This window comes from Dendrobates tinctorius, unplaced genomic scaffold (genome assembly GCF_039654945.1).
Source record: "Dendrobates tinctorius isolate UK_male_01 unplaced genomic scaffold, ASM3965494v1 ptg000195l, whole genome shotgun sequence".
Lineage (NCBI taxonomy): Eukaryota > Metazoa > Chordata > Amphibia > Anura > Dendrobatidae > Dendrobates > Dendrobates tinctorius.
In genome coordinates this window covers 1,544,986-1,572,704 of record NW_027361862.1, presented here as the reverse complement: position 1 = coordinate 1,572,704, position 27,719 = coordinate 1,544,986, and the positions used below count along the sequence as shown (strand labels likewise).

At 47.2% G+C, this 27,719-nt stretch overlaps 1 protein-coding gene across 1 annotated transcript in view; it reads left to right on the top strand.

The window, feature by feature from the left end:
* Window positions 1-26,850, top strand: part of CACUL1 (CDK2 associated cullin domain 1) — a 101,143-nt gene extending 74,293 nt beyond the window's left edge. Inside the window, exon 9 of the mRNA XM_073552721.1 lies at window positions 26,354-26,850. Coding sequence (XP_073408822.1) covers window positions 26,354-26,391 — 38 coding nt within the window. The 3' untranslated portion in view covers window positions 26,392-26,850. The remainder of the gene's footprint in view (window positions 1-26,353) is intronic.
* The last annotated feature ends 869 nt before the right edge of the window (window positions 26,851-27,719 follow it).

Below are 27,719 nucleotides of genomic sequence, written 5' to 3'. Positions count from 1 at the left end.
CCATGTATCCAACTTGGAGACCCAAAACTTGAAGGGGGCAGATCCAGCCTGAAGCACACTGACGGGTGGAGAGGTATTGTGCCACCATGTCACGGTAAGGCTAGTTTCACACTAGCGCTTTTCAGCGCAGCGACGGCCTGCGCACGGCCGCCGCTAAGCCCTGCCCCCTGCCGCGCCTCCGCCGGTAGCTCCGCCTACCGGCGCATGACGCTGCATGCGTCCTGCGTCCCCTATCTTTATCACTGGGGGCGCAGGCCGTGCGCAATATGCGTTTGGCGGCGCATGTGCCTTTTTGACGGTGCGCCGAGCGCAACCAAACTGCAGCAGGTTGCGTTTGGCGCAGGTCGGCGCACCGTCAAAAGGACGCATGCGCCGCCAAACGCATTGCGCACGGCCTGCGCCCCCAGTGATAAAGATAGGGGACGCATGCAGCGTCATGTGCCGGTAGGCGGAGCTACCGGCGGAGGCGCGGCAGGGGGCGGGGCTTAGCGGCGGCCGTGCGCAGGCCGTCGTTGCGCTCAAAAGCGCTAGTGTGAAACTAGCCTTGCGTTGCCTCCTAGTGCGTTGCACTGTCTGCTGATGGTGCCCGAACTGTTTATGGGTTCAGAAACCGTTGGAACAGGTTGGGTATACTGAACCTGTCAGTAGCAGATGTACTGCTTCTGAACGGATTCCGCTGGGCCCAGGACGCACTGAGGTGCCTGCTAGTGCATGCGCATCACTGTTATGCGGTGGAAAAGAGTACATGAGTGAATTAACCAGTGCATATTGGTACTCCTGCATTTTACGCGCCGGTTCAACGGTGTAATTAGGCTTTGAAGGCTGTCCCGGTAACGTGGATCTAAGAGGGTGGCCACCCAGTAGTCATTTGTGTGGCGAATACGAGCCACGCATGGGTCGTTTCTCAGACACTGCAGCATGGAGTCACTCGTGCTGAAGGCTGCCAACTGTCCATGCATCGCTGTCACCAGCTGGAGGAATGTGCTCTGGCTGCTCTTCATCACCCCATCCACGCTCTATCTGGTGACTACTAGTAGAGCGCTGTGTACTTTCCTCCTCTGGCTCATCCTCATAGTCCTCCTCATCCTCCTCGCTTGCTGTGTCCTGCCTGGACCTTTGTGAGGCACCCACAGAGCTTTGTACCAACCGGGCCGATGAAGATTGCCTGGTTGGTGCAAGTGTCTCATCATACTACTCCTCCTCCAGAGAAACCTCATCCCTTAGTCCTTTAAGTGATGATTCTATAAGGCATATAAGGGGAATAATCAGGCTGAGTAGGGCAGCATCCGTGCTCACCATCAGAGTGGAGTCCTCGAAGCACTTCAAAATGGTGCATATGTCCTTCATGGATGCCCACTCTGTGGTTGTAAAGTGGGAGGGCTGAGATGTGTGTCGTCTACTTTGCGCCTGCTGCAGCTGCAACTCCATAATTGCAGGTTGCTGCTCAAACAACCTCCGCAGCATATGCAAAGTCGAATTCCACCTGGTGGGGAGGTCAACAATGATGCGGTGCTCGGGCAGGCCCAATCTGCGCTGCATGGCTGAAAGGCGCGATGCAGCCATGCTTGAACGCCGCAAATGAGAGCACTCGTATCTGACTTTGTGCAGCAGCTCCTCAAGGTCAGGATAGTTCCTAAGGAAAATCTGCACCACCAAGTTTAGGACATGGGCAAGGCATGGAATGTGAGTCAGACCACCTAGGCCCAGAGCCGCGACCAGGTTTCGGCCGTTGTCACACACCACCATACCTGGCTGGAGGTTGAGCGGCGCAAGCCACATGTCGCTCTGCTCCTTGAGAGTGTTCCACAGCTCGGTTGCGGTGTGGCTAACATCACCCAGATAAACCAATTTCAACACGGCCTGTTGATGTTTGGCCGATGCAGTGCTGAAATCGGTTGTTGTGGTACGTCTGGGTGCAGGTGAGTCTGACGAGGAGTATGAGGAGGAGTCAGTTTGTACGGAGGAGAGGCCTGCAATTCGTGGAGTTGGCAGGACCCGCGCACTTGCACTGTCTTCAGTTCCAGGCTCAACTACATTTACCCAATGGGCGGTGATGGAAATGTAGCGTCCCTGGGCATGCTGACTGGTCCACGCGTCGGTGGTCAGGTGGACCTTGCTACTAACTGCATTTTGTAGCGCATGCTTAATTTTACACTCCACATGCTGTTGCAGGGCGGGGACGGCTTGCCTGCTGAAGTAGAAGCGGCTGGGAACACTGTATTGTGGGATTGCAAACCCTAACATATCGATAAAGGCTGGCTTGCTCACCAGCCAGAATGGTAGCATTTCCACTGCAAGCAGTTTGGCAATGCGAGAATTCATGCCCTGTGCTCGTGGGTGGCTTGCAGAGTACGGGCGCCTTTTCTCCCACACCTGTATGAAAGAAGGCTGCACACTGGATTGGGAGTGTGAGGATGCCAGCGATTGGGATGCTGACGAAGTACAGACAGTGTGCCGCCGCACAACACTGCCTGCAGATGCACCCTGGCATTCTGGCGAGGAAGCGGGAGCAGCTGTTTGTGAGCTGGAGTAAGAGGTGGCCGCTGTGGCTGAAGAGGTGGAAGGTGGGTAACCAGCTGCAGGTGGCGAATCATCTTGGGTGTGATGCTGCCACTCCACAGGGTGCCTCTTCCTGACATGCATCAACATATTGGTGGTATTAAGGTTGCTGACGTTCTTCCCTCTCCGCACAGTTTGTCGACAAAGCTTGCATCTGACTACTGTAACGTCATCTGCAACTTGGTCGAAAAAGGCCCATGCACCACAACTCTTGGGCGCACCCCTTGTGTTGTTTAAAAGGAGCGCTGCTCCTAACGGGTGCTGAAGTTGAGGGAGCTGACAACCAATTTTTCCCTCTTCCTCTCCCACGTGGACAGCCACGCTGCGCCACACCTGCAAGCACTTCCTCTGAGCTATCCCCACTTGTTTGCTGCCCCTCAGCATGCCATGATGGGTCAAGGACCTCGTCATCCAATACACTTTCATCAGCAGAAACTGGCAGCTGAGTTTCATCATCATCTGCTGCCTGGGGTCTGGGCACTGCCCCACCCTCCACTTCTTCCTCAGACGGACACAGTGGTTCCGCATCTGTGCACACTACCTCTTCTTCAGCTGCAGGAATGCTGTCTGGCTGGCACACAGATTCCAAGCCAACAGATTCTGAGAAGAGGATTAAGGTTGGCTCCTGGCCCTCTGAATGTCTGGGCAATTTAGTGGGCGGTGAAGAAGCAGATGGGGTGCTGCTCTTCAGTGGCCTGATCCAATGTGGTGGAGAGGTCCTGGGAGGATGCTGCGCTCATTGAGGTGGATGCTGCGCTCATTGAGGTGGATGCCTCAGCTGCCATCCAACCAACAACGGTTTCTACTTGATCCTCTCTTATCAGCCTATGGCCCTGCGCTCCTAACAAGCTGCGAATAAATGACTGCTGCCGGGTGAAAGTAGGTGCGGAGTGACTTGGGCCTGCTGCTTGCTCTGGATGTGCACCATGTCTAGCTGCTGATGCACCTCTTCCGTGGCCGCCGCGGGGACGTCCCTTACTCCCTGCCTTCTTCATCTCTATCGATGGATTCAGAACGGCAAGAAAGTAATTATTAGGGATTAGTGTGCTTATTGCTGTAGGACTACAAACAGGTATAAGAAACACTAATGGCACTGTATGATGATGGTGTGTCTGCTGCACTTTATATGAATCTAGTGTGGCCTACACAATGAGTGACGTGTGTTTGTGGTGTTGGTGTGCACGTTACGGTCGGATGTCACAGCGCAGTAAATGACACTGCTGTGATACCAAAAAAAAATGATTCTCCGGGACTGGGCCAGGTGCTGTGTGGCACCAGCCACAGAGGTTGTTTGGGTCCCTCCCTCCCTGCTTCTGTAACACACGGGGGCTGCTACAGTCGCTGAAAAACAACTTCTATCGCTATTAGATCTCCAACAGCAACCTATCCCTATCTGCTTTCACAGTAGAGTGAGGCTAAAATGGCAGGTGCAGCCTTTTATACTGCCTGATCACACCATCCAGCCAGCCAATCGCAGCGCAGCCCCTAGCTAGCAAGTTTGGACGCCTCCTACCAAGCTTAGGGGAATCCTAGAATCATAGAATCGTAGAGTTGGAAGGGACCTCCTGGGCCATCTGGTCCAACCCCCTGCTCAAAGCAGGATTCGCTAAATCATCCCAGTCAGATGTCTGTCCAGCCTCTGTTTGAAGACTTCCATTGAATGAGAACTCACCACTTCTCGTGGCAGCCTGTTCCACTCATTGATCACTCTAACTGTCAAAAAGTTTTTTCTAATATCTAATCTGTGTCTCCTCCCATTCAGTTTCATCCCATTGCTTCTAGTCTTTCCTTGTGCAAATGAGAATAAAGTTGATCCTTCTACAATGTGACAGCCCTTTAGATATTTGTAGACAGCTATTAAGTCTCCTCTCAGTCTTCTCTTTTGCAAACTAAACATTCCCAAATCCTGCAACCTTTCCTCATAAGACAGGGTTTGCAGACCGGTCACCATTCTGGTCGCTCTTTTCTGAACTTGCTCCAGTTTGTTGATGTCTTTTTTAAAATGTGGTGCCCAAAACTGGACACAATATTCCAGATGAGGTCTGACCAAAGAGGAGTAGAGGGAAATAATGACTTCACGTGATCTAGACTGTATGCTTCTGTTAATACATCCTAGAATTGCATTTGCCTTTTTTGCTGCTGCATCACACTGTTGACTCATATTCAGTCTGTGATCTATTAGTATACCCAAGTCTTTTTCACATGTGCTGTCACTTAGCCCTATTCCTCCCATTCTATATATGCTTTTTTCATTTTTATTGCCCAGATGTAGTACTTTGCATTTCTCCCTGTTAAAAACCATTCTGTTAGTTGCTGCCCACTTCTCCAGTTTATTTAAATCTTTTTGAATCCTCTCTCTCTCTTCTCTAGTATTAGCTATCCCTCCTAGCTTTGTGTCATCAGCAAATTTAATCAGTTTACCCTCAATTCCTTCATCTAAATCGTTGATAAAGATGTTGAACAATACAGGGCCCAGGACAGAGCCCTGTGGTACCCCACTTGAGACATTCTTCCAACTGGATGTGCAGCCATTTACGACCACTCTTTGGGTCCGATCACTAAGCCAGTTATGAATCCACCTAACAGTTGCCTTGTCCATTCCATACTTAGTCATTTTTTCAATAAGGATTGTATGAGAGACTTTGTCAAATGCTTTGCTGAAGTCAAGATATACTATATCTACAGCATTTCCTTGATCCACCCAATCAGTGATACCGTCATAGAAGGAAATTAAGTTAGTCTGACATGACTTATTAGTTACAAACCCATGCTGACTCTGTTTAATCACTTCATTCTTATCCAGGTATTGACATACATGTTGTTTAATAATTTGTTCAAAGATCTTTCCTGGTATAGAAGTCAGACTCACCGGCCTATAGTTGCCTGGGTCCACCTTCTTCCCCTTTTTGAAGATAGGAACAACATTTGCTCTTCTCCAGTCTTCTGGCACTTCTCCTGTTCTCCAAGAATTTTCAAAGATTATGGAGAGGGGTTCAAAAATTTCTTCTGCTATCTCCTTCAGTACTCTGGGGTGTAATTCATCTGGACCTGGAGACTTGAATTCATTTAGGTTAGCTAAGTGTTTCCTCACTATCTTTCTGTTTATAGATATCCTGGATTCTTCTATTCCCTTAATAGGACAGTGAATAACAGTTGATGTTGCATTTCCTTTCTGAGAGAAAACAGATGCAAAATAGGAATTTAAAAGTTCAGCCTTCTCAACATCCTGTCTTACCATTTCATCATTTTCATCCTGTAAAAATCCTATAGCATCTTTGACTTTTACTTTTGACATATCCCCAAAATCCTTTATTATTGCTTTTGACATCTCTTGCAAGCCTCAGTTCATTTTCAGCTTTAGATAATCTGATTTGTGCCCTGCAGGTTCTGCAGTCAGCATTATATTCTTCTTTAGATACGCCTCCCTCTTTCCATTTTATAAACATTTTTTTCTTCCTTTTTAGCATGTGCTTAAGTTCTGTGTTCATCCATCCTGGTTTCCTTAAATGCTTCCTGTTGTATGTTGTAAGCAATTCTTCAGCTCCTGATTGGCTCCACAGAGCGCTCAGAGGCTGAAGGATTATGGGATTTCCGATGTGAAAAAAATATCGGAATTTCGATATCGCAAATATCGGGCCGATTTCCGATATTTCAATATCGGAAAGCTCATCCCTAGTCACCAGTCATCATCAGAAGATCATCATCCCCACAGTGAGGTATGGTGGGGGCAGCATTGTGCACTGGGGCTTTAGCCAAGGGGCAGGGATTAAAGAACAGAACAAGTATCAGACAATTCTACATCAGAACCTTCTGGCCACTGCTAAAAGCTAAAGCTAAGGAGGAATTTCACTTGTCGGCAGACGACCATGAGCGACCTCCAAATCACTAAAAGAACGGTTTCTCCAGGAAACGGCCCAGTCCAAGCCAAGAACCCATGGGGTAATCTGTGGTGACCTGAAGAGGGCGCTGTGCACAGGTGATGCCCCGCAATCTGACAGATGAGGAGCTGGCAAAGATCAACAGTTCTAGATAGACCCCGACCCAAAAAGACTGGACGCTTCCAGAAATTCACAGGGGACTGCAGGGAAGTATTAGTGTGAGGGTGTGCAGATTATCAACTGCATTATTATTTCATCTTTTCTTTTTCCACCTAAAAAGATCTGTTTCTTCCTCAATGATTTGTACACATTATGGCAGCATCAAAATTGAAAGTGTCTGAAATGATTAATCTACAGGACGAAAACCTGGGACTTTACCAGGGGCTTGTAGACATTTTTTGTAATCAGGTTTAGAACTATTAAAATTGGCCTATTTTCTTTTTTTTTTTTTTCTGCCTCTGAGGGTTGCAAATCCGGCAGCTTCAGGGCACAGGAGTGTGCGGTCGGTGTCTGGCCTATCGCCTGTGCTGTGAGCTGGTCACTGCTGTCGGTGTAGTTGGGCGCCATTTTGTTGTAGCCCAGCACTGAGCTGCAGATTCCCTCTGTGGCCGCTACTTATTGTGAGCAGAGCAATCCTGTCTGTTACCACTGTAGGTCACTGGGAGAAGTCAGTGCGGCAGTCCTGGTGCCCGGATCTGTGCTCTCCGGTTATTGCTGTGATCCGAGCCTCGCCTCTGGGGCCCCGTCTTTGCATGTTTATATTGAAGTGCAGGGAACGGCCCGTTCACTTATAGCTTCAGTTAGGCTAGTTTCACACTAGCGTTTATGAGCGCAGCGACGGCCTGTGCACGGCCGCCGCTAAGCCCCGCCCCCTGCCGCGCCACCGGCGCATGACGCTGCATGCGCTCTGCGTCCCCTATCTTTATCACTGGGGGCGCAGGCCGTGCGCAGTATGCGTTTGGCGGCGCATGCGCCTTTTTGACGGTGCGCCGACGCAACCAAACTGCAGCAGGTTGCGTTTGGAGCAGGTCGGCGCACCGTCAAAAGGACGCATGCGCCGCCAAACGCATACTGCGCACGGCCTGCGCCCCCAGTGATAAAGATAGGGGGCGCATGCAGCGTCATGCGCCGGTGGGCGGAGCTACCGGCGGAGGCGCGGCAGGGTGCGGGGCTTAGCGGTGGCCGTGCGCAGGCCGTCGCTGCGCTCATAAACGCTAGTGTGAAACTAGCCTTAGTGGAAAACCTAGAAATGGCACGGCCATGGTTTCCAGTGACACTGTCCACGTCTGTGTCACAACGCTTTATACTTTATAGCATAACATAAAGGTGTACTTTTTAAAAATTGTAATCATTAATACGTTAAATGCTTCCAGTTTTCCTTTTTTATTTTTATGATGCCTTCCCTTTAAAGGGAACCTGTCTGCAAGTTTATTTTCCCCCTATAAGTCAGTGTTTCTGCATTCCCAAGGAATTACCTTTTTAATTCATATAGAAATGATAGTGATAAGTCAGCGTCCTCATTACTCTCTCGCTCTCCGGCGTGCTGGTCACTCTCTCGCGCTCCGGCGTCTGTGTGCTGGTCGCTCTCTCGCGCTCCGGCGTCGGTGTGCTGGTCGCTCTCTCGCGCTCCGGCGTCGGTGTGCTGGTCGCTCTCTCGCGCTCCGGCGTCGGTGTGCTGGTCGCTCTCGTGCGCTCCAGCCAGGGCTGTGGAGTCAGTAAGCCAAACCTGCGACTCCGACTCCTCAATTTCCCTTACTCAGACTCCACGACTCCGACTCCCACACATATTGCTTATATTTAAGTGAAAAATTTATTGTAGTACAATGTGAACATCAGACATTTAATCATTTCTATTATCCAATAATCAAGATATTTAGATAACAGAATATCTATTTATTGGAATACAACTGTAGAACACAAAAAACTGTAATAAATTGTAAATATGTAATACACTGTATACATGTATACAGTACAGACCAAAAGTTTGGACACACCTTCTCATTCAAAGCGTTTTCTTTATTTTCATGACTATGAAAATTGTAGATTCACTCTGAAGGCATCAAAACTATGAATTAACAAAAAAGTGTGAACCAACTTAAATTACTGTATCTCTTATATTCTAGGTTCTTCAAAGTAGCCACCTTTTGCTTTGATTATGGCTTTGCACACTCTTGGCATTCTCTTGATGAGCTTCAAGAGGTAGTCACTGGAAATGGTCTTCCAACAGTCCTGAAGCAGTTCCCAGAGATGCTTAACACTTGTTGGCCCTTTTGCCTTCACTCTGCGGTCCAGCTCACCCCCCAAACCATCTAGATTGGGTTCAGGTCTGGTGACTGTGGAGGTCAGGTCATCTGGCGTAGCACCCCATCACTCTCCTTCTTGGTCAAATAGCCCTTACACAGCCTGGAGGTGTGTTTGGGGTCATTGTCCTGTTGAAAAATAAATGATGGTCCAACTAAACACAAACCGGATGGAATAGCATGATGCTGCAAGATGCTGTGGTAGCCATGCTGGTTCAGTATGCCTTCAGTTTTGAATAAATCCCCAACAGTGTCACCAGCAAAGCCCCCCACACCATCACACCTCCTCCTCCATGCTTCACGGTGGGGACCAGGCATGTAGAGTCCATCTGTTCACCTTTTCTGCATCGCACAAAGACACGGTGGTTGGCACCAAAGATCTCAAATGTGGACTCATCAGACCAAAGCACAGATTTCCACTGGTCTAATGTCCATTCCTTGTGTTCTTTAGCCCAAACAAGTCTCTTCTGCTTGTGGCCTGTCCTTAGCAGTGGTTTCCTAGCAGCTATTTTACCATGAAGGCCTGCTGCACAAAGTCTCCTCTTAACAGTTGTTGTAGAGATGTGTCTGCTGCTAGAACTCTGTGTGGCATTGACCTGGTCTCTAATCTGAGCTGCTGTTAACCTGCGATTTCTGAGGCTGGTGACTCGGATAAACTTATCCTCCGCAGCAGAGGTGACTCTTGGTCTTCCTTTCCTGGGCCGGTCCTCATGTGAGCCAGTTTCTTTGTAGCGCTTGATGGTTTTTGCCACTGCACTTGGGGACACTTTCAAAGTTTTCCCAATTTTTCGGACTGACCTTCATTTCATAAAGTAATGATGGCCACTCGTTTTTCTTTACTTAGCTGCTTTTTTCTTGCCATAATACAAATTCTAACAGTCTATTCAGTAGGACTATCAGCTGTGTATCCACCAGACTTCTGCACAACACAACTGATGGTCCCAGCCCCATTTATAAGGCAAAAAATCCCGCTTATTAAACCTGACAGGGCACACCTGTGAAGTGAAAACCATTTCTGGTGACTATCTCATGAAGCTCATCAAGAGAATGCCAAGAGTGTGCAAAGCAGAAATCAAATCAAAAGGTGGCTACTTTGAAGAACCTAGAATATAAGACATATTTTCAGTTGTTTCACACTTTTTTGTTAATTATATACCGTATTTTTCGCTTTGTAAGACGCACTTTTTTTCCCCCAAATTTGGGGGGAAAATAGGGGTGCGTCTTACAATGCAAACATACCTTTTTTGGTGCTGCGGGTGTCTGTTAATTGCCGCCGCCGAGCTGGGTCCCCCGTGTGCTGCCTCCGCCGAGCTGGGTCCCCCGGGTGCTGCCACCGCCGCGCTGGGTCCCCTGGTGCTTGCCGCTGCCTCCGGGCTCTGTCCCTTGCTGCGTCGGGGGCTCTGACCTTCCTTCCATGCCTGTGCGGTGGATTGCTTCCTGGAAAATGGCCGCCGCGTAAGCAGATGGAGATCTCGGCATTGAAATCTTGGGAGATGAGATTGCCGAGATCTCCATCTGCGCTTACGCGGCGGCCATTTTCCAGGAAGCAATCCCGCACAGGCATGGAAGGAACGTCAGAGCCCGCGGCGGCAAGCACCAGGGGACCCAGCGCTGCAGCACCCAGGGACACAGCGTGGCAGTGGAATCGGGCGACAGCACCCCGGGGACAGAGCGGGCGACAGCACCCCGGGGACAGAGTGGTAAGCAATAAGATGCCTGGATTATAAGAAGCACCACCATTTTATTAAAAAAATTTTTTTTTTTCCTATTTTTCTCCTCAAAATTTGGGGTGCGTCTTATAAAGCAAAAAATACGGTAATTCCACATGAAAATAAAACGCTTAGATTGAGAAGGTGTCCAAACTTTTGGTCTGTACTGTGTGTGTATATATATATCTGTATATACGGTGTGTTTGTGTGTATATAGATGTATATAGGGTGTGTATATATACGGTGTGTGTATGTATATACATACATACACAGTGCCGGCAAAAAAATTCCTTACACTTGCGCAGCAAAAAAAAACTTTACATATAAAATCCACATCATAATTTCACTTTTTAAAAGTGTACACAATGGGGGAGATAATAAAAAACTGTCTAATATTAAAGCTGGCTTTGGTGCAAATATCAACCAATCAAGGCTCAGTTTTCACTTCTCTGCACTCTGGTTGTTATGTGCAGCTCAGCCGGTTTTGCTATTAGGCAGTCTTTTATTATCTCCCTCAGTTTTTTATTATCTCCCACAATGGGTCGAAATAAGCTTAAAATGGAAGAGAAATCCCGTGCCTTGACTCGGCTCGAGAAGGGGGATTCGGTGATTGCTGTAGCTAGAGATCTGGGAGTGTGAAGAGAAGCAATTTATCAGCTGAAGCGGTCGGCGGCATCATTGCCTCCTGGGATGGTACCGCAGAGGAAGTCAGGCTCTGGCGCACCCAAGAAGATTTCACCAAGGACTGATAAGCTTCTGAGGCGTGAAGTGATGTCACATCCTTCTATAACTGCTGGTGACCTAAAAAACAAGTACCCTATGCTCTTCCAGAACATTGCAGCTAGGACAATTCGTCACCGCCTGCAGAAGGACCTGGGTCTACCACGTTGCCGTGCCGCAAAGAAGCCCCTGCTCACAGCAGCAATGAAGAAGGAAAGGCTGGCCTTGTGTAAGAAATATCAAGATTCCACATCTGAAGAGTGGAGGAAAGTGATGTTTAGTGATGAGAGCACTTTCAGGCTGGTCAGGGGAGGCTCAGAGGTTGTGCGTCGTCCGAGCACCGTGTCACGGTATGACCCAAAATATACAGTGAAGACTGTTAAACATCCTGACAGTGTGATGGTGCAGGGTGCATGCAGTGGAAGCATGGGCAGGGCAGGTTTGTACTTCCCAAGAATGTAACTATGAAAGCAAGCAATTATATTACTGTTTTGGAAGAACACATGCTTACTTTTTGGGTCATACATCAGTGTGATTACTTTATGCATGATGGAGCCCCTGTCCACAAAGTCAAGGCCGTGAGAAAGATTCTCAGTGACCACAACATTAACATTTTAGAGTGGCCAGGTAATTCCCCTGACCTTAACCCCATAGAAAATGCCTGGAATTTAACGAAAAACAAGGTTCAAAAGACACGACCCAGCAACATCAACAATCTAAAGGAGGTGCTGAAGACACTGTGGGTAAGCATGGACTCCACACACTTAGCCAGCCTTGCTGAATCCATGCCTAAACGACTGCAGATGGTGATAAAATGTAAGGGTGACATGACAAAATACTAATTATAATAAACTATCCACAATAAAACACTTGAATCCACTTGAATATTAAGATTTTGTGGTTTCATTGAACTTGTAAAGATTTTTTTTGCCGTGTGTGTGTGTGTGTGTGTGTGTGTGTGTGTGTATATATATATATATATATATATATATATATATATATATATATATATATATATATATATACACTGAAGAGCCTGGCGCTCATCTGACTGGGATGATTTAGCGAATCCTGCTTTGAGCAGGGGGTTGGACCAGATGGCCCAGGAGGTCCCTTCCAACTCTACCATTCTATGATTCTATGATTAACTAGCTCCATCCCATAGTCCCGTGCCCATATACCCGTCATACATGTCCTCCATCCCATAGTCCCGTGCCCATATACCCGTCATACATATCCGCCATCCCATAGTCCAGTGCCCATATATACCCATCACACATATCCGCCATCCCATAGAACCACATACTGTTCTGCAGAATTTCATACTGCACACCTCAGCTGCTGCAGAACCTCATACTGCACACCCCTACACTTGAAAATAAAGCCTGCACCTTAAGAAGATGTGGTGAATGCAGTCTATTTATTGCAACTATCAATTGATGTTGATGTGTTACTGAAGACGAGCAATGCCTGTCCTGGGCGTCCTTTTGGGTAGCTATGAGCTGTACCTGACTGGTGCTAAAAAAAACAAAAAGGAGTGTTAGTCTGTGTGCTACCTGGCTTTCATTCTTTTTGGTACAGATATGATATGGATAGACAGATATGGATATATAGATAGAGCAGATTTCTAATCTGCTTTTGCTATTGAAAACATTATCTATGAGCTCAAAAACCTTTCAGGTGATGCAGTTTTTTTTAAAAAGCTCATCTGCAACTAAAAAACGCAGGAAAAACACTGTGTGTGAATGTAGCCTTAGATGAGGAATAGAACAGCCATTTATAGGACATTTCATAACTTTCCCAAACTCCTATGAAAAAATATTCAGCACATTCTGCCCTGAACTACTGTACCCAATTATATATTTTTGGAGTCTGAGTCTGTCCATTTTATTCCGACTTCACCAAAATGAGCTCCGACTCCACAGCCCTGGCGCTCCAGCGGTGGTGTGCTGGTCACTCTCTTGCGCTCCAGCGGTGGTGTGCTGGTCACTCTTGCGCTCCAGCGGGGGTGTGCTGGTCACTCTCGTGCGCTCCAGCGGGGGTGTGCTGGTCACTCTCGTGCGCTCCAGCGGCGGTGTGCTGGTCACTCTCTCTTGCGCTCCAGCGGCGGTGTGCTGGTCACTCTCTTGCGCTCCAGCGGCGGTGTGCTGGTCACTCTTGCGCTCCAGCGGGGGTGTGCTGGTCACTATCGTGCTCTCCAGCGGGGGTGTGCTGGTCACTATCGTGCTCTCCAGCGGAGGTGTGCTGGTCACTATCGTGCGCTCCAGCGGGGGTGTGCTGGTCACTCTCTTGCGCTCCAGCGGCGGTGTGCTGGTCACTCTCGACTTAGCATGGTCATGTGTAACAATGGCTGTAACCAGGTGGCGGCTCTGCAGCTTGGCAACCTCGCACACGTACCATACCTGGCCCACGTGCTCAACTTAGTGGTTCAGTGGTTTTTCAAAACCTACCTAAATCTGTCTGTGGTACTTGTGAAAGTACACTGCATGTGTGCCCATTTCCACAAGTCTGATATAGCTGCCCCTATCCTGGCAGTGCTTCAGCAGCGTTTGCAACTTCCAGATCACCGACTCCTCTGTGATATCACCATACGTTAGAACTCCACATTACATATATTGGCAAGGCTTTGTGAGCAGGAGATGGCAGTAGTTGAATACCAGCTACACCATGCGCGTCCGTATTCCGGTCAGCCTCCGCACGTAAGACTTGATGAGTGGGCATGGTTGTTTGACACCTGTGCGGTTCTCCAAAAGTTTGAGGACTCTACCAAGATGGTGATCAGTGATGACACCATAATCGGTATGACCATTCCGCTTCTCTGTCTACTGGAATGCTCGCTGTTCACAATTAAAGAGAAGGATTTGCAGGCGGAGCAAGAAACTATACCAGGTGATGCTACACAGCCTCATCTCTTCTTCTCAACGCGGATTGAGTGATAATGAGGAGGAAAAGGAGCTGGTTGCCTGCGCTACAGATGTTTAGTGATGCCGGGGGGTATTAAGTCTCAACTGCCTGTAAACTGAAAATGCTGACTGTCTGACTCTTATCAACTTGAACAAGAATTGGATTGGTAAATCAACATGAAATCCAACTAATAATTTCTAGTGCCACAATATATATCTAAACCCGTCTGTTCCACCAGTAGTGCAAATTACCCAGAAACAGAAAACGCACTGTGCACATGAAAATTAAAACACACATTTTATTAAGACAATTTAAAATAACAAACTGATGAAAACCTCTGTTGTCAGACACAAAACGTTGAACTCATCCAAATACATAAACAATATTAGAGAGTCAAGATAATGCTTTGAGAATAATTAAATGAGTGATATCAAGCATAAGGTAACCATCAAATAAGCCAAACTATTTTTTATATATAGCCTGAAAAAATCGTGGCAAAAAAAAAAAACAAAAAGAAAGGCTTCTCTTTAAACTATTGCATGAATATCTCTCCCTCACACTACAATTATCAGTGACCGCTGGGTAGTGATCAATGCAACCAAATTTGCGGTGAATGCCCTGACTAAATCCATAGTCTATAAGCACTGCTTAATTAAAGCATATATGTGCCATAAGCATGAAAACCAGCGATCAAACAAAAAATCACTTTAATGACTCAAATGGATGTGTGCAGCTACGTGTCTCACTCCCCGACGCGCGTTTCGTCCTCTTCCTCAGGGGGCGTGGATTTAGTCAGGGCATTCACCGCAAATTTGGTTGCAATGATCACTACCCAGCGGTCACTGATAATTGTAGAGTGAGTGAGAGCTATTCATGTAATAGTTTAAAGAGAAGCCTTTCTTTTTGTTTTTTTGCCATGATTTTTTTCAGGCTATATATAAAAAATAGTTTTGGCTTATTTGATGGTTACCTTATTCTTGATATCACTCATTTAATTATTCTCAAAGCATTATCTTGACTCTCTAATATTTATGTATTTGGATGAGTTCAGCGTTTTGTGTCTGACAACAGAGGTTTTCATCAGTTTATTTTAAATTGTCTTAATAAAATATGTGTTTTAATTTTCATGTGCATAGTGTGTTTTCTGTTTCTGGGTAATTTGCACTACTGGTGGAACAAACTGGTTTAGAAGAATTGGATTGGGTCTGATTCTGTACACCACCAGATGACCGCAGCGGAACATAAACTGAAATTCAGTGTTTGTTTTTCTGGCCTATTCCCAAGCACCCCTTCCCACCCAAACATGGGTATATGCTTCAGGTGTCGTGAACCGGGGGGTGTAGTTGCCCCCAGTTCGTCAGGGATTTATTACATGCCACTTTCCAGTTCCAGTTTAGGAACTTGCAGCTTTCTGGCACCCCCCCTTACCTTCAGGTCAGCCAGGTAACTACACCTTTGATACAGTGCCTTGCAAAAGTAATTGGCCCCCTGGAACTTTTCAACCTTTTCCCACATATCATGCTTCAAACATAAAGATACCAAATGTAAATTTTTGGTGAAGAATCAACAAGTGGGACACAATTGTGAAGTTGAACAAAATTTACTGGTTATTTTAAATTTTTGTGGAAATTCAAAAACTGAAAAGTGGGGTGTGCAATATTATTCATCCCCTTTACTTTTCAGTGCAGCAAACTCCCTCCAGAAGTTCATTATGGATCTCTGAATGATCCCATGTTGTCCTAAATGACTAATGATGATAAACATAATCCACCTGTGTAATCAAGTCTCCGTATAAATGCACCTGCTCTGTGATAGTCTCAGGGTTCTGTTTGAAGCACAGAGAGCATCATGAAGGCCAAGGAACCCATCAGGCAGGTCCGTGATACTGTTCTGGAGAAGTATAAAGCCGGATTTGGGTACAAAATGATTTCCAAAACTTGAAACATCCCAAGGAGCACTGTGTAAGCGATCATATTGAAATGGAAAGAGTATCATACCACTGCAAATCTACCAAGACCCGGCTGTCCCTCTGAACTTTCATCTAAAATAAGGAGAAGACTGATCAGAGATGCAGCCAAGAGGCCCATGATCACTCTGGATGAACTGCAGAGATCTACAGCTGAGGTGTGACAGTCTGTTCATAGGACAACAATCAGTCGTACACTGCACAAATCTGGCCTTTATGGAAGAGTGGCAAGAAGAAAGCCATTTCTTAAAGATATCTATAAAAAGTGTTTAAAGTTTGCAACAAGCCACCTGGGAGACACACCAAACATGTGGAAGAAGGTGCTCCGGTCAGATGAAACCAAAATCGAACTTTTTGGCAACAATGCCAAACGATATGTTTGGCGTAAAGGCAACACAACTCATCACCCTGAACACACCATCCCCACTGTCAAACATGTTGGTGGCAGCATCATTGTTTGTACCTGCTTTTCTTCAGCAGGGACAGGGAAGATGGTTAAAATTGGTGGGAAGATGGATGGAGCCAAATACAGGACCATTCTTGAAGAAAACCTGTTGGAGTCTGCAAAAGACCTGAGACTGGGCTGGAGATTTGTCTTCCAACAAGACAATGATCCTAATCATAAAGCAAAATCCACAATGGAATGGATCACAAATAAACATAGCCGGGTGTTAGAATGGTCAAGTCACAGTCCAGACCTGAATCCAATCGAGAATCTGTGGAAAGAGCTGAAAACTGCTGTTCACAAACGATCTCCATCCAACCTCACTGAGCTCGAGCTGTTTGCCAAGGAAGATTGGGCGAGAATTTCAGTCTCTTGATGTACAAAACTGATAGAGACATACCCCAAGCGACTTGCAGCTGTAATCGCAGCAAAAGGTGGCGCAATTACAAAATAACTTGGCTTAAAAGAAGGCACTTGTATATCTGTCAATGGCACGCCATGTGGGAGAGGGCGAGGGGCGCCTTCCCCAAGGGAAAATGGTTCATATTTTCCACAGTGTTGGCAGGGAGAGAAGGAAGGGATTGGACGCTGCAGCTTGTGTGTACGGTAGAAACCTAATGGGGAGGGCAGCGTGTATGTCCCAGTAGATGCAGCGTAAAGTTCTGGAAGTGTACTCGAACTCCTGGAAAATGGTTCATATTTTCATGACACCTCCCCTTTTTGGACTGCAGTCAACCTGGCTAAGCACAGCACCGAGACCAAACTCGCTGGCGTTGGTCTATACTAAGAACGGCCGAATGCTGTTGACTGCCCAAAGCCCTAAAAGCCACCTCACAGTCATCTGTCCAGTTGACTGGGGTAGCTTTTTCCTGGTGAGGTCCGTCAAGGGCTTCGCAAGGCTACTATGGTTTTGTATGAAGCGCCTATAGTACCCTCCTGGGCCCAGGAAGGATATCACCTGCTTCCTGGTCCTGGGGGTGGACCAGGATGTGATTGCGTCCACGTTCCCAGGCTCTGACCTCATAGAACCCCTGCTTACCCCGGGGAATGGAGCCCTCTCTCATGCCCAACTGGCTCTTTCCCGGCTTGATGGTCAAGCCTGCTTGGTGGATGCGTCTGAGCACCTTCTGGAGATGCTGAAGGTGTTCCTCCCAGGAGGAACTGAAGACTGCAATGTCATCCAGGTACGCCACTGCGCACCACTCCAGTCCCTGAAGCGGGTGGTTGACCATCCGCTGGAATGTGGCAGGGGCATTCTTGATGCTGAAACTCATGACTGTGGACTTGTACAGTCCGAAAGGGGTGATAAAGGCGGACTTCTCCTGCACCTCGGGGCTCGGGAATCTGCCAATATCCCCGACTCAAATTCATAATTGATAGTGCGCGCCAGCTAAGGCCTGGATCACACTTCGGTTTTTTAAAATCCGTCCAAATCCGTAATTTTCCGTTAAACGGATCCGCCATTTTTTTGGAGGATCCACTTTTTGGTCCCATAGACTTCCATTAGTAGTTACTCCTGGTCCGTCAAAACGGATCCGTTTGCGGTGAAACTGATCCGTTTTTCACACAAAAACGGATGCAAAAAACTGATGGCGGATGCCAAAAAACGGATGTGTGAAACAGGCCTAACCGCTCAAGCAGTTCCTCGCTGTGTGGCATTGGCTGAGCGTCAGAGGCTGTAATAGTGTTGAGCCCCTTGTAGTCCACACAGAATCAGGTGTTCCAATCCTTTTTTGGCACCAGGACTACAGGTGAGACCCACGTGCTCTTGGACCGTTGATTCTCCCCCAGCTGCAACATCTCATCGATCTCCTGGCTCATGATGTTCTGCACGTCGTCAGAAATCCGATAGGGCAGTGGTGGTGGACCTATGGCCCTCCCGGAGGGCACACGCGCCATCTCCTCAAAACTAGCGCTGCCTCCACTCTCCTCAGCTTGCTCGTAATTTCCCCCATCACTAGTGCCGCATCCACTCCCCTCTGCTCCTAACTCTCCCATCAGGCTGCTCGCCGTTCCATCAGTCTACGCGCGTGCTCAGGTTGGGTATCTCGCACGGGCTGAGGAGAGTGGCGATGCTATTGTGTCCACAGGTAGGACTGATATATGAAGAGACCAGATCAGCGCTGGAATGGGCAGAGGTGAGTTTTTTTTAAATGTGAGGCCATTATACAGTATTCAGCATCATGTGTGGCCATTATACAATATGGCGCATCATTTGAGGTAATTATACAGAATGGAGCTTCATGTGGAGCCATTATACTGTATGGAGCATCATGTGGAGCCATTATACAGTATGGAGCATCATGTGGAGCCATTATACAGTATGGAGCATCATGTGGAGCCATTATGCAGAATGGAGCATCATGTGGGGCCATTATACTGTATGGAGCATCATGTGGAGCCTGTTATGAATGGGTCACCAAGGAGAAAAAAACAAAACAAGCTAAGTCACAGGAAACCAGATAGGTTGGTAACTATGCAGATCCCTGATCCTAACCACACAACTAGCAGCAGCCGTGTAGTATACCTACGATGATCCTAGATGCTTCGTCACAGCTGGAGAACTACATAAGCTTGAAGCAAGAAAAGGTGAAAACTAACTGCCCCAGAGCAGACCCCAAAGGAAAGACAGCCCCCACACCTGTATTGACGGTGAAACAAGATGAAAGCACAAACACAGGCAGGAAAACCGGCTGAGCAAACGATGGGGCCCAAACTAACTAGAAAGGAAAGGAAAGACACTGTCTGCAATCTGCAAAGAACCCTACAAAAATGTCCAACACTTCTGATAGCAAAATTAACCCTGAAGTTAGACTTCTCCCACTATATCAGCACTCTGAAATATTCTGAGACAGAGGAAAAAGAGGCCAATCTAATAAGGGACAAAAAGCAAATTCGCAAATACAGGTAAATAAGAGTGGAAATTCAGCACAGCCCCAGCCGGGGCTGGCTGACCACACAAAAAACTGAATAGACCAACAAAATCAAGTGTGAACATTAAAAGAGAAACTTAGCTTTAGATGACTGGAACAGAGCTGAAAACCAAGACCTGACAAGCCAGAAGGAATCACCAGCACCAGAATAGGGAGTCGGCTGTCCTAAATCCAGTCTGAGATTCCTGAGGTTCAATCGTCATCCTCATTATCAGGTGGCATATCTCTACTCATTAAATCAGCCTCACTACCTCCTGTTACCACCAGAGGGAGCCTGGCAGGAGAACTCACAACTGGTGGACCAGAAAATGAACTCACAACAGTACCCCCCCCCTTGAGGAGGGGTCACCGAACCCTCTCCCACGCCACCAGGCTGATCAGGATGGGCCCGGTGAAAAGCACGAACCAATCTATTGGCATGAATATCAGAGGCAGAGACTCAAGAATTATCCTCCTGGCCATAACCCTTCCATTTGACCAAATACTGGAGTCTCCGTCTAACCAAACGAGAATCCAATATTTTCTCTACCTCTTATTCCACATTGCCTTCAACCAACACAGGGTCAGGAGGTGCTGCCATAGGCACCACTGGCTCAACAAACCTCATCAACAGAGATTTGTGAAATACGTTATGGATCTTGAACGTAACTGGAAGAGCCAATCGAAAAGAAACAGGATTAAGAATCTCCAAAATCTTATAAGTTCCAATAAATCTTGGCTTTAATTTTTTAGATGCAACCTTCATAGGAATATTCTTAGACGACAACCAAACCATATCACCCACTTTAAACCGGGGACCAATGGTCCTATGCCAGTTGGAAAAACGCTGGGCCTTTTCCTGAGAGAGTGACAACTTATCCATCACTTGGTCCCATATCTGCTGCATTCTCTCAACCACAGTGTCCACACCTGGGCAGGACGAAGATTCCACTTGCCCTGAAGAGAATCAAGGATGAAACCCAAAATTACAGAAAAAGGTGACATCAAAGTGGCAGAACTAGCTCTATTGTTCAGTGCGAATTCGGCCAAGGGCAAAAATGAGATCCAATCATCCTGATCAGCAGATATAAAACATCTCAAATAAGACTCCAAGGTCTGGTTTGTTCTGTCTGTACATTGGTCTGGGGATGAAACGCGGAGGAGAAGGACAACTGAATTCCCAGATTGGAACAAAAGGCTTTCCAGAAACAAACTGGACTCCTCTGTCGGACACAATGTTCTCAGGAATCCCATGTAACCGAACCACCTTTTGTAAAAACAAGGGCACCAACTCAGCGGAAGATGGCAACTTTGGGAGTGGTACAAGATGGACCATCTTCGAAAATCTATCACAGATCACCCAGATAACAGTCATCCTCTGAGAGACAGGAAGATCAGAAATAAAATCCATTGAGATATGGGTCCATGGCCTCTTGGGCATCGGCAGGGGCATCAGCAACCCACTGGAACGAGAACAGGGTTTAGACCGAGAACAAGTCCCCCAGGACTGTACAAAATTCCTGACGTCACAAGATAAGGCTGGCCACCAAAAAGACCGACTCGCCAAATCTCTAGTACCAAAAATACCTGGATGACAAGCCAATGCGGAGCAATGAATTTCAGACTTCACTCTTTCTCCACTGGTCAGGAACATACAATTTTCCCATAGGGCAACACTCAGGTTTATCCTCCTGAAATTCCTCCAGGGCGCGTCTCAAATCGGGCGAAATGGCAGAAAGAACTACCCCCTCACCTAGGATGGTAGTAGGCTCGGTCACACTAAGGGAATCGTCAAAGAAACTCCTAGAAAGGGCGTCTGCCTTTACATTCTTAGTGCCCGGAAGAAAAGAGACCACAAAATTAAAACACGTGAAAAACAAGGCCCATCTAGCCTGTCTAGGATTCAAGCGTTTGGCCGACTCCAGATAAATCAAATTCTTGTGATCGGTGAGGACCACAACTTGATGTCTAGCTCCCTCCAACCAATGTCTCCATTCCTCAAATGCCCATTTCATGGCCAACAATTCCCGATTCCCCACGTCATAGTTGCGTTCAGAAGGGGAGAACTTTCGAGAAAAGAAGGCACAGGGATTCATCTTAAAAGTCACAGGGTCTTTTTGGGACAAAACAGCTCCTGCACCAATCTCAGAAGCATCTACCTCCACCTGAAATGGAAGTGAGACATCAGGTTGCCGTAAAACTGGAGCTGAAGTAAATCTCTGCTTATGCTCCTGAAATGCTGAGACAGCCTCAGGAGACCAATTCAGCACATCAGCGCCCTTTTTGGTTAGGTCAGTCAGTGGTTTGGCAATGCCAGAAAAATTACCTAATAAATTTACGATAGAAATTAGCAAAACCCAAAAACTTCTGGAGGGCCTTCAAAGAAGTAGGCTGAACCCAATCATAAATGGCCTGTACCTTGGCCGGGTCCATTTCAATAGTCGATGGAGACAAGATAAATCCTAAAAATGAAATCCTCTGTACGCCAAAGAGGCATTTCGATCCCTTAACAAACAGGGAATTCTCCCTCAAAATCCGGACGTGTTCCACATGAGAATCCCAATCACTAAAAAAGATCAAAATATCATCCAGATAGATGATCAAAAACTTATCCACAAAGTCACGGAAAATATCATTCATAAAGGACTGGAAGACAGAAGGGGCATTAGTGAGCCCAAAAGGCATCACCAGGTACTCAAAATGTCCCTCCGGAGTATTAAACGCCGTCTTCCATTCATCCCCGTGCTTGATGCGAATAAGATTATATGCCCCCCTGAGGTCAAGCTTAGTAAACCAGCAGGCACTCTTACCTCTGATGTCTGATTTATTCTCCAGAGTTAACGGGTACTGATATTTAACCGTCATCTTGTTAAGGGAACAATAATCAATACACGGTCTTGATGAACCATCTTTCTTGGCCACACAAAAAAAACCCAGCACCTAAAGGTGACGACGATGGTCTAATATGACCCTTCTCCAACGACTCCTTAATATAGGATCGCATAGCATCATGTTCGGGTACTGATAAGTTGAAAAGCCGACCCTTGGGAAATTTACACCCAGGCATCAACTCAATTGCAGTCATAACTCCTATGAGGAGGCAAAGACACAGTCTTGCTCTCACTAAATACATCAGAAAAATCGGCTAGATAATCAGGAATATCATGAGACTGAGGGGAGGTGGAGAAAACAGGAGCGTCCCTAAGAACACACTGACAACCCCAACTCACCACAGACCCAGATTTCCAATCCAAAACTGGATTATGAGTTTGCAACCAGGGAAAACCCAGAACAATAGTATCATGCAAATTATGCAGCACCAAAAACTTACAATTTGCTTGGTGGTCTGGGGCAACTCGCATTATCACCTGGGTCCAAAACTGAGGTTTATTCTCCGCCAAAGGAGTGGCATCAATACCCCTCAAAAGAATGGGCGTCCGCAGAGGTGTCATAGGAAAAACCACAACGTTTACCAAAGTCCAAATCCATCAGATTCAACGCTGCTCCTGAAACCACAAAAGCCTTCGTGGAAAACGTGGATAAGGAGCAGATCAGAGTAATTGCCAAAAGGAACTTAGGTTGTACACTACCCACAGCAAATGTGTGTGCAAAACATTTCTCTTGTTTAGGGCAGACAGAAATAGTATGAGAGGCGTCTCCTTAGAATAAACACAGCTTATTACGCCTTCTAAACTCCTGACGTTGCGTCCTAGACAAAACCCCATCACATTGGTTCAGACATTTGTTCAACAGGTGGCAGCACCTCCCATGTGGTTTAACGTTCACGTAAACGCCGATCAACTTGAATGGCTAATAACATAGAATCATCCAGACCAGAGGGAACAGGCAATCCCACCATAACATCTTTTACGGTCTCTGATAAACCTTTCCGAAAGAGAGCTGCCAATGCACCATCATTCCATGTAGTAAGGACCGCCCACTTTCGGAATTTTTGATTCCGGATTCTGCAGAATCCTGACCCTGGTTTAATGCCAACAGGGTTCTCTCAGCTTGATCAACGGCATTAGGTTCATCATACAACAACCCCAAGGCTTGAAAAAATGCATCCACATTAGTCAGAATAGGATTTTCAGGTGTCAGAGAAAAAGCCCAATCCTGGGGATCGCCACGCAGCAAGGAGATGACAATTTTAACCTGCTGCGCTGAGCTCACCGATGAGTTAGGCTTCAAGGCAAGAAATAATTTACAATTATTCTTAAAATTCAGAAATTTAGACTGATCCCCAGAAAACACATCAGTAGTAGGGATCTTAGGTTCAGCAGCATGTGACTGAATGAGGTAGGTGGAAATTCCCTTCACTTCAGCAGCAAGTTGCTCCACACGATCAGACAATTGCTTAATCTCCATTAGGAAAAAAAAATCCTCCTATGGCCCCAGAGAAAAAGAGGAAAAAATGTAAAAAAAAAAAAATTCTGACACTTTTTCCTGCTTTTGAGTACCCTAAAGCCTGTTATGAATGGGTCACCAAGGAGAAAAAAACAAAACAAGCTAAGTCACAGGAAACCAGATAGGTTGGTAACTATGCAGATCCCTGATCCTAACCACACAACTAGCAGCAGCCGTGGAGCGTACCTACGATGATCCTAGATGCTTCGTCACAGCCGGAGAACTACGTAAGCCTGAAGCAAGAAAAGGGGAAAACTAACTGCCCCAGAGCAGACCCCCAAAGGAAAGACAGCCCCCACACCTGTATTGACGGTGAAACAAGATGAAAGCACAAACACAGGCAGGAAAATAGGCTGAGCAAACGATGGGGCTCAAACTAACTAGAAAGGACAGGAAAGGAAAGCCACTGTCTGCAATCTGCCAAAAACCCTACAAAAATAATGTCCAACACTTCCGATAGCAAAATTAACCCTGAAGTCACTAGATTTCTAAACCTTTATCAGCACTCTGCAATATTCTGAGACAGAGCAAAAAGAGGCCAATCTAATAAGGGACAAAAAGCAAATTGGCAAATAAAGATAAATAAGAGTGGAAATTCAGCACAGCCCCAGCCGGGGCTGGCTGACCACACAAAAAACTGATTAGACCAACAAAATCAAGTGTGAACATTAGCAGAAAAACTTAGCTTTAGATGACTGGAACAGAGCTGAAAACCAAGACCTGACAAGCCAAAAGGAATCACCAGCACCAGAATAGGGAGTCGGCTGTCTTAAATCCAGTCTGAGATTCCTGAGGTCAAATCGTCATCCTCCTTATCAGGTGGCATATCTCTACTGATTAAATCAGCCTCACTACCTCCTGTTACCACCAGAGGGACCCTGGCAGGAGAACTCACAACTGGTCGACCAGAAAATGAACTCACAACAGGAGCCATTATACTGCATGGAGCATCAGGTGGGGCCATTATACTGCATGGAGCATCAGGTGGAGCCATTATACTGTATGGAGCATCAGGTGGAGCCATTATACTGTATGGAGCATCAGGTGGGGCCATTATACTGCATGGAGCATCAGGTGGGGCCATTATACTGCATGGAGCATCATGTGGAGCCATTTACCCCCTTTATATTATGAATGGTCTTTCCCACTTGAGAAGTCTTCAGCTTCTTTTGGGTTTGGCTGAGTAGGAGAGAGAACTCTGTAGATGGGCCTCCATTTTCACATATCACTCCAGCAAGCCAACTAATTCGTCCATATTCCTTCAGGTCCGCTGGTCCCACACAGCATTGTGTCTGACCTGGTAAAACTCAAACAAGTCAGTTCAGGATTACTTTCCATGTCCTGGGCTCTAGTATAGCTCTTTGTTCCATCTTGCTAAAAAGTGGCAGCAACCCGATTAATACATTTGCGATATCACCAGTTTGTCCGGCAGACGTGTCTGTGTGTAAACTCGCTGGGCTCTGACGGCAGGTGCAACTTCCAAGCGAGCAAGAACGTCACTCCTTAGCTTAGGGTGTTGTATGCTGTCTTACTCTTGAGTCAGTCACTTTCTGTGACTCCTCACTGAGAAACAGAGCCACGGTATCTGCACTCTGGACGATCCTCTATCAAAAATCATGAGGGACACAAACCCGTATCTTCGGGTGTTTTCTTCTGTGCTGATTCTCGTGCTCTTCGATGAGCAGAGGCAGGTCCTGCCACAGGACTAGAGGTTTATCTGCCCCGGCAGCCATCTACGAGACACTGTGAGCAAATAGTTTGACTCTTGTTGATTGGCAACCTGCGACATACAACTTGTTAGATTAATGGGTTGGAGCGGTCTCTGCCATATGTGACCGGTAAGATGATCAGCTCATGGGATTGCTGTCTACTGGGTCAGACAGGTGTATCGGGCACCACAAGGCACAGTTCACACCAGGCGGTTTTGATGTTACGGGCCGCAATCTGTTTTATTAGTTTCGTATGTAAATCAGTGAAAGAAAAACAAATGATAGAAAAGAATCGTAGGCCGATTGGCTGCTGACAACACACGGAAATCCTGGCTCCTCGGAGTGGGGCTTAGCGCTCAACATCCCAAACACACTGGCTTTACTCACCGAATGCTCCAAGTAGCCGAGCGCACCATCAGCTTGTGGACACTGCCCTTTTCTACCAGACGTTTTATATCAGCACATTGCAGCTGATTAGCCACAATTCTCTTAAACATTTGGAACAGCTCAAGGAAGCAGGAAAATGCCTATCTCCTAACTCTCGCCCATCGGTGCAGTGTTAGGCGAAAACATAGGAGAAAAGTACATCAGGAGCAATCAGTGGGGAGATGGTGATGTAAGGACTAGGGCAGGAGTGGCCGCTGGGGTGGGAGGGTTGTCGGCAGTCAGGCTTGCGGACGGAGCATCACCGCTCCACATGAACACATTTGTTAGAACTATTGCAGGCAGGATCTAGATCATAGCGCGACATACTGGACGATCGCGCTGGTGGGATTTACTCGCTTGCTCTCGGTTCCATACATGCCATGGTGTTTCCTCACTCGTGTCTCTATTTTTTTTGCAGATGGCTCATCATGCAGCAGTTCTCAGAGTTACAGATGAGGACGGGTTGTGCAGTGGTGGTACCTCGAGAACGGGTTCTGCAGTGGTGGTACCTCGTGGACTGAGTGCCGAGGCTGCTGTGGAGCCGTGTGGACTGTTACTAAGCGCCTCCTCTCTTGGCTGTATATACATAGGAACATATATATTTTTTTGTTTTAAAGAAGATTTGAACTCTTGATGCTATCATAAGGGTGAGGGACTGAGCTGCGAACCCCTGACACAGCTCTCCACACTCCTAGTTGCTGGCTCATTTCAGCTGCTTTTTCATTTGTATAAAAGTTGTAAAAATGAAAATGCCCCCCCCCCCCCCCCCCAAGCCATTGTCTGTTGTCCTGTGGCTACAGCAGTCCCTTCCTCCCATCTCCTTTTCTCATGTGTTTCTTGCTGCGTTTGTTCAGGTTCTGTATTTATACCATTGTTCTCTATGTGGACCAAAATTAAACTGACTTATTCAGCGTGGGGAGGTACAACTTCTTGCGGACAGATGACTGCATGTCCCGCAACACCACACCAAGGATGGAGTAAGACCCACCTCGTACAGCGCGAACAGAGCGATGCATATGTCCAGCCCCGCCACACCTTGGAAGAAGAAGGCTGCAACACTCACAGCGAGGATGGAAGAGCTTGCACCATTCACTGAGGAAGAAGGTGGCTGTGTGTCCTGTATTACCACACCGAGGACTGAGGAGCTCCCATCACTCTTACCGAGGCTGTGTGTCCTGTACTGCCACACCGAGGAAGGATGAGCATGTGTCACTCTCACTGAGGAAGAAGGCAGCTGTGTGTTCTGTACTGCCACACCGAGGAAGGATGAGCATGTGTCACTCTCACTGAGGAAGAAGGCAGCTGTGTGTTCTGTACTGCCACACCGAGGAAGGAGGAGCATGTGTCACTCTCACCGAGGAAGAAGGCGGCTGTGTGTCCTGTACTGCCACACCGAGCACTGAGGAGCTCCCGTCATTCACAGCGAGGAAGAAGGCGGCTTTGTGTCCTGTACTGTCACACCGAGGACTGAGGAGCTCCCGTCACTCGCACCGAGGAAGAAGGTGGCTGTGTGTCCTGTACTGTCACACCGAGGATTGAGGAGCTCGCGTCACTCACACCGAGGAAGAAGGTGGCTGTGTGTCCTGTACTGCCACACCGAGGACTGAGGAGCTCCCGTCACTCACAGCGAGGAAGAAGGCAGCTGTGTGTCCTGTACTGCCACACCGAGGAAGAAGGCGGCTGTGTGTCCTGTACTGCCACACCGAGCACTGAGGGGCTCCCGTCACAGCGAGGAAGAAGGCGGCTGTGTGTCCTGTACTGTCACACCAAGGACTGAGGAGCTC